The sequence below is a fragment of the Montipora capricornis genome, chromosome 10 (genome assembly GCF_036669925.1).
Source record: "Montipora capricornis isolate CH-2021 chromosome 10, ASM3666992v2, whole genome shotgun sequence".
Classification (NCBI taxonomy): domain Eukaryota; kingdom Metazoa; phylum Cnidaria; class Anthozoa; order Scleractinia; family Acroporidae; genus Montipora; species Montipora capricornis.
The window spans coordinates 17,696,126-17,703,625 of NC_090892.1; the positions used below are offsets into that span (position 1 = coordinate 17,696,126).

Here is a 7,500-nt window from a genome sequence, read left to right on the forward strand (position 1 = left end):
ATCATTTGCATTCCATCGTCCATGATTTTGCCTCCCTCCAGACTCTCTCGGTAAACTTGAACGAATTGTGTAAGTGGTACATGCCGATCCTAACTGAATTTCCCATTCGGGAATTTTTGCTTACGATTTGAACAAACCCAGTACCAACCGGTTTCTGCTTGTAAATGGTAAACAACCTCTGTAACATGGAGGAATACTCAAGTGTTCACTTTGTGTTCACTTAATTTACATATTTCAAAATAGCGGATATTGAAAATTGCCATATTTTAGAAATGTCTTATTGTACAACTACAAGGAAAATAAATGGCAGAAAGTTGAGGTCATCCTTAGACATGTCTCAGGAGATTTTCTGATTGGATTCATTGCGTATCACTGACATTTTTGGCATGTTTTTTAAAGGTGCAAACAAATCAATTTCAAAGCTGCTGTAGGCGCACTTGCAAAAAAATCATATTTCATTTTTAAGGAAAGATGATGAGTTGGTTTTACTGCCGTTGAATTGCAGAAGCATCAAATGAATAAGATTAGTGTGAAAGGGATTCAAAACTTATAAGGGGCTGACTCGACAACGCCACTAATTTAAATACGAAAGCCATTTTAAGTCGATTTCTCCAAAACAAGCGAGTGTTTTAATAAAGGAACGTTCTTGTTATTTGTCTGAGGCCCACCAATATACAAAATGTGGACGAAAGGGAATTTTGAGCTGTGCCCGCGATTTCTTCGATCCTTACTAACATTTACTGTTAAGTGTGTGTGTGGAAGAAACACCTAGACTTCTTCGCAACTGTGCATGCTTATGTTGCTGCTTAACTGCAATGATTTTCAATCCATGTACTTCAATTTTCGCTGTTCAAAATATATGAATATTTTCATATGTTCTTTAATTTATTCATTTATCTCTTCCTGGCTATAATTGGCTGGCTCCTATTTGGTTTAATGACGTATTTGGTAGCTAGAGCAGTGCAGTGCAATCGCATGATCAATGGGTTCCAGCCCCGTTTAAGCTCTGGAATTTTTTCCGATTTCCTTCGCAATTGTTTATGTTCCTGCATAACTGCTATTATCTTCAACTCATGTATTTCAATTTCCGCCGTTCAAAATATATCATAAGTTTCATATGATTCTGCCATTCATGGTAACAAAAGAACTGGGAAAGAAAATTCACTTTATCCATAATTCACTTGGTTTTGGGTAACAGTCATGCCATGCACTTCATAAATAGACCATCTACAAAATTTCCTTCGGCCTCATTTTAAAAGCGAGTCTCATATCAGAGATCAGTTTTCATTGTTTTCATTAGGTTGGGTGATTGACAATGTCCTATGATAGTCTGCTGGATTTTAAGTTACGAAACTCAAGTGACTTGAGAAATTTCATAGTTGTTCCATTTTCAGTTTAAGAAGGTAGGTCAGTGGTGAGAGTGGTACAAATAACTCAATTTCAGTCAGGTATGTTACCAATATTATACAATGCATGGCCTTTACGTGAGGGAAGATTCATCATTTAATTGAGAACTCCTGAGCCAGAAGAGTCCACAGTTAAATCCGACAGTTAAGTGAGTGTTTTAATCGACTGTGAGTGAGTTGACAGATAGACGAAGTCGTGCATCCCTTCACCCAGGACAGTTTGTTGTTAGCGATAAGACCATCTGAGACCAATCATTGCTTTAAGTAGACCGGGATCGTGGACTCGAGTAGCATTTTCTGAGCTGTACGTTGAGAAACAAGGCTGATTATTCTTGTAAATGTAAAAAAGAGTTCAATTAAGACCACCTGATGAAATCGAGTATCTCATTATCGTATTATTTTATTACAAGCTGCAATTTTTTCTATGATTTTGTGTTTATACTAGCTGCTTTCTGAAGGTTCTGGTTTGCCAGTTATTTCTTTCGAGCATCAAAGGGCGCCAAAACCTGTCATCTTGAAACATTCTATAAGTAAAATCTTCAATGAACCTACCTCTAACTCTAAATCAGTAAATAGACATGCACTGTAGCGTTCACTGATGACAAATTAAAAGTGGGTTTCATTTACATGGCATTAACAGCGAAAACATGAGCAGCAGTTGGCTGGGATTTACAGGCCAAAAGAGAAAACAATGCTCTTTTGAATCCTGGCATTCTGAGCGTATACAGAAATGGATTGACGAAAGAGTTGGCTTGGAATAAAAAAAATAGACACACACGCAGGTAAAAATTTGCTCGATAAGGCAGGGAAGTGTAAAAAGAACCCTCCGATGACAGATATAAACAAATAATGAGTGGCAGGGCCAGCAGTAATGACGCAGAAGTTACAATAAATAATGTCTTGGTCAGTTTTCTTTCTCTCCTCCCTCCACCATGGCGCTGAGGAAATCGTCCGCAATTAATCTTAATAGCAATAGACGAGTAACAAGCAAGGATCATAAGAAAATAACAGAAGAAGAAAAAGGGCAAACCTTCAACGGAAAAAAAAATTAAGAATAGAAAACTGATTACGCCAGCTGTTAACCAAACAGCTGTGATGGCCACTCCATAGCATCTCTTTTTGATAAGAGAATGTTTTAATGGACGAAACGTAGCGTGCATTCGCTCAAGAGAAATAGCAGCGAGGCTACCCACCGAGGCATTTAGAAAGAAATACACTAGGAACCTTAGCAGGAAAGCGATTGAGCCCGTGCGTTCGTTAAGCCACGAAATTTGGAAGAACCTGTTCACTAACGATAAATAAGCGACCAATCCAAAACCTCCATTAAACATGTCCCCAACAGCCAAGTTGATCACAAGGTACATGTTGCGCTTCCGAAACCTGGTCTCTCTAAGGCAAACAATGATAATGAGGACATTCAGTGTTACTGTAAGAACAGTCTCGGCGCAAAGGACGATAAGTAGGGCGATGCACTCAGCTGGGCAAAGTGACTGTTGGGAATCGAGTACAAAGGAATCGTTTAGTTGATAGGAATAATTATCCATATACCTGTACAAAAAAAAAATAATGAATGACATTAGAATCGTAGCTGAAGATAAACTCCTCGTAAAGCAGGATCCACGGTTGAGCGGGTTTTCGATTTGGAGCTAGAAGAGTGGACGATGACCGAGTGCTCATCTTTCCCTTCCTCATTAATTCCATACTTGGAAGCTTACACGAGTGAAGACCAGTACCAGGCAAAATCAGGGACATAAGGTCCACTTCAAGTTTTTTCGGCCATCCCAACGTATGTAAAAAAAAAATTCGGAACATCGATTGACATGACGGGACATCGATAGCATAGTTAAATAATTCCCCCCAGGGCAATTTTATGAAAGCAAGGTAATCAGGACCCAAGGCCTGAGAAAGGTCAAGCGAAATGGACAAAAAGCTGAGACAAGGCAGGACACGGATTGGTCACCAAAGAGTGAAAAGAGCAGGTGAAAGCAGGGAAAAAATTTTTTATGAGCTAGCCTTTGCAGGCTGAAAAGATTGCTACTTCCTTGATTTCTGGCTGCGTGCCTAGTTTACCGATCCAAGTTTGTGTATCGAGTCTGTCGATCCTTATGTTATTGTCGCTGGTCTGTCGATTTTGAATGTGACTGAATAATTAACTGTTAGGTCAAATCGTGAATATTTCAAGCCTGTGTTTTAAATCTATGTTCTAAAGCTTTTTCTTCCACCCTCCTGACGCCCTGAAATTTTTCTCCGCCCCACCTCGTAGTATCTTCCCAAGGATACCTTGGTCACCTAGAAAACTTTACACGAGATCACACCGCGGTCCTAGCCGTGATTTGTTAGCTGAGATTAATCCGTTAGACAATCTACATGGGGCCAAATCATCTTCATATCTGCGCGGGGTCTCCTAGGAGCACTACCCTGCGAGCAGAGTATCCTTCGATCTTCCTCGATAAGTCGGGAAGACTTATCTAGGAAGATCTGGAGGGAGACCCTGCTCGCAGGGTACTAGGATACCTCCTCGAGTTTTGGCCTCTGGGCTAATTCCATGCAGGGTAAAAAAGGCCTTCTTATCATTTGCAGTTTGTTTTTACTTTTTACGGGAATTCTGTCCTCTTGACCATTACATCTACAGCTATCATGTATTTACAAGCTAACTTAAATAAAATTGGTTTAAGCTTACTGTAATTTTGCTCCCAATTCGTGCTGTCAACTTGTTCAAACTTGTGACGACAAAATCTAGATGGAAGAGCGGGCTAGACAACGAGATCAGTGACAGATGAGCGTAACCAGCTGAAACAAGATGATTTCACAAACTTAGATAATTCTGATATATAGATCTTATGATTTACCGTTAATTCTAGCTGTATCTACATGGCCGGAGCATTGGCCAGGTCTGAATAATCCATTATATTCACCAAAACATGTAGAGGAGTTGTTTCTCAAACAGGCATGAAATACTTGGATAATATCTGAACTGATCTTCCGTCTTCTGGGTTGACATTTTTCACTCGAGGCAGTTATGACTTCCGCACCAACTTGTGTATATATGACATTGCAAAGGCGGATATACTTGCATTCTATTTAAAATTTCATGTCTGCTTTTATATCGTGAGAAAAAAGGTACTTTGGTTGCAAAATGTATCCAATATGATGTAAAATTACTTCGTGGAAAATTCGCGCGTACGATTTTTTTCACGAATTGAGTAGTATCAGAAAACGAACGAGTGAGAGCAGCGAACAAGTGAGTTTTCTAATACGTATCAACGAGTGAATAAAAATCGTAAAATGTGAAGCATTTTCCATGCTGTAATGTCTTTAGTTCATAGGTACTGAGTTTTTTTTTCGGGTAGTGTTTGGTAGACAAATTAATATATTTTGCACAAATGTGTCGATAAAAGCAACTTTTTAAATAAATTTGCAACAGAAAAAATTGGGAAATAGCCAATTTTTTCTTCAGGTGTCGTTCGGAGCTATCCATCTAACTTCGAAGGGAAGTCGGCTCGTATTCATTGCCATCTTAAGTGCAAATAGAGGATAAATTGCCTGATGTATTCATTCAGTTCAACCGCTCGAAAAACTTCCATTTTTCTGTCTTCGTCCTTTGTTTTCAAAAATCTTTCAAGCAATATTACATCTCGTTCAGTTTTTTGAGTGGTATTTCTATTTTCTTGCTATAAAATAAATTCTTCAGCTGAGCAAACAGAAGCAAACCTTCCCTCGATCGGCCACTTTTCAAAACGCGCAGTTTTTGTACAAGGGATTGTGGGATGACGTTCCTTTCGATACGTTCGTTTATCACCAGTGGAATTTCGTCGTTCTCGTTGCTGATTGGACGAGCGATATTTCTTCACAGTGAAATTCTGTCGTTCGTATTCCCAATTGGCTACATTAAGAATCAGTCCGAATTTTATTCCCGATGATTTTCGTGGTTAAAGTGCCCCTACGACGAAAATTTTTGGTTTTCTTTTCCAATTTTTTCAACGTCAGTTAAGTCAATATGTTCAAAATAATACAATGCATTTAAATTTGGAACGATAGAAGCGGGATAAGTTGGGAAATAGCCAGCCAGAAACTGCTAAAAATCTGTCCGCCATTACTCAGACGGCATTGGAGAAGCCTGCGATTATTTTGTAAGCGGCCTTCATGCAAGACTTGGCTCGTGACGTCATCGCTTGACAAAGCGAACAAGTCGATCAAGGCGTTATGTATATAATATCAGCAAAAAGCAACTCGGCGATCTCTCACATCTCATAGACGGCATGGGAAATTAGCCGTGTTTATTTTGAGCGTTGCGCATATGACATCAGACCCCAGGCAATCCAGCTAGACCCAACCGTTTTCCTCGCTCACGGTCATTTGCCATTCGAGTAATGGCAGACAGACAGCGAAAACCGAAAAACTACGTTACAATAATCATACCTTCCATGAGAATTTTGAGATAAAAATTAGCATGATACGTATTTAGTACCTCTATTTTCAAAATCTAAAGAAAAAAGGACATGCAAAAATTTCATCGTAGTAGCACTTTAAATCTCAGTACCTAAGAAATAATAGGGCCGTTTATACGAGAGAAAATAAGCCGCGGCTAAGTCTGGCCGCGGCTTACGTAAGCCGCGAACATCCCGTATAAATGGTACAAAATCTACGTTCACGGCTTTCTCAAGCCGCGGCTTATCCTGGCCGGGGAGTTTATACTCGTATAAATAGTTCCTTTCGCGTCTTAAGTAAGCCGCGGCTTATTTACTCTCGTATAAACGGCCCTAATATATTTATCATCTTGTCACCCACAGAAATCTTTAACTACTATTTCGCAACCGCCATATGATTTTAAAATGATTTTAAAGTCAAGTGGCCCTAGCAAAATAGCAGACCTCATTTACTGAAACAACTATATAAGACCAACTTAATTGTAATGAAAAATCTGCTTCCATTTCTTGTGTCGCTGTTTCTCGAGGAAACTGGGATTGATGAGAGCCTGAGCTTGAGATCCCAGGAATTTTCCGCAGTAAACTATGATTACATCTTCACAACAGTGGTATGAGTAAAACAAATAAAAGTTGAAAACAAACGTACCTGCAATTCTAAAGCGAGGATTGGAAAGTGTTGGTGCTGAATCACAACAAGGAACAAAAGCGCCTGCAAAATGGGATATAACATTAACGAGAATTCTGCACGTATAAATAATAACTTTGGTACAATGCTTGATTTAAGGCTTTCACTTCGTAATTTTATTAATCAAGCCAGAACTTACTATTCCAGGTCGGGCAATCTGAGCCACCTGAAGTGGAACTGAGCAATGACATTTCATTACCGTGTCATTCAATCAGGAACAGCTTCTCAATACCGGCCTTCCAATATTTACAATATTTGCAGCCGAGTAAGAGAAAACGTTTCTATTTGTGTCCCTAGACATGCTGTCAATCGATCGACGTTTTATGTTTCATTTTGCCCAAATATTGCCCTGGGCTCGGTTGCTCGAAAGCCGATTAACTTAATGCAGGATTAGCGTAAACTTTGGTTTCATTTTTTCAATTTTTTGGTGAAAGTTTCTTTTGCTTATTTTTGTTTTTCAAGATTGACGTCCTCTAATGTAAAGTTTTTCCGATAATCAGCGATAATTAACTAAATATAAGACATTTCTAAGAGATTTTAGCTTCTTGGCATCGAGTGTCGAGACGGGGATGAATAAGCGTTAAAAAATCTGCGCATCCTTGGCGGGAGGAGAATCGAAAGATTCAATGGGATGCGCAAAACAGCTTACCAAGATAATTGAATCCCAAGGTCATCTTACAAAATCTAAAACCCAATACTGTTATCCAATGCTGGACACAAGCGAAGCCAAGGAGATGATTTTTGATTCCATATATAGTGAAACTATATGGACGTCCTTAAAATTTAATTGGAAAGAAACAACTAGAAAAATCAAATGAAAAATTATTATGTGTTTAAATATTTGCATAAGCAAATGAAATAGGAAAGAATCACCATAGCGTGACATTATTGGAAACTAAAGAAAGGGGGTTCCCCATGAAAATGATCTTATAAATATATGCAGCATTTTTGTGGATAAATTTTATGAGTAAAGTTTATGAGT

General features: G+C 38.8%; 1 protein-coding gene across 2 annotated transcripts; it reads right to left on the minus strand.

The window, feature by feature from the left end:
• Positions 1-1,781: 1,781 nt before the first annotated feature.
• Positions 1,782-7,262, minus strand: LOC138019980 (lysophosphatidic acid receptor 1-B-like). 2 transcript variants are annotated; one of them, XM_068866966.1, is made up of 4 exons: positions 7,168-7,262; positions 6,480-6,542; positions 4,087-4,196; positions 1,782-2,954 (listed from the first exon to the last, which is right to left on the minus strand). In XM_068866966.1, the coding sequence occupies exon 4, from the start codon at positions 2,948-2,950 to the stop codon at positions 2,030-2,032; it is 921 nt and encodes a 306-aa protein (XP_068723067.1). In that variant the 5' UTR covers positions 2,951-2,954; positions 4,087-4,196; positions 6,480-6,542; positions 7,168-7,262; the 3' UTR covers positions 1,782-2,029. The 2 variants fall into 2 exon arrangements, with proteins under 2 accessions (XP_068723067.1, XP_068723068.1); XM_068866967.1 differs by lacking the exon at positions 7,168-7,262 and adding an exon at positions 6,658-6,746.
• Positions 7,263-7,500: the final 238 nt, after the last annotated feature.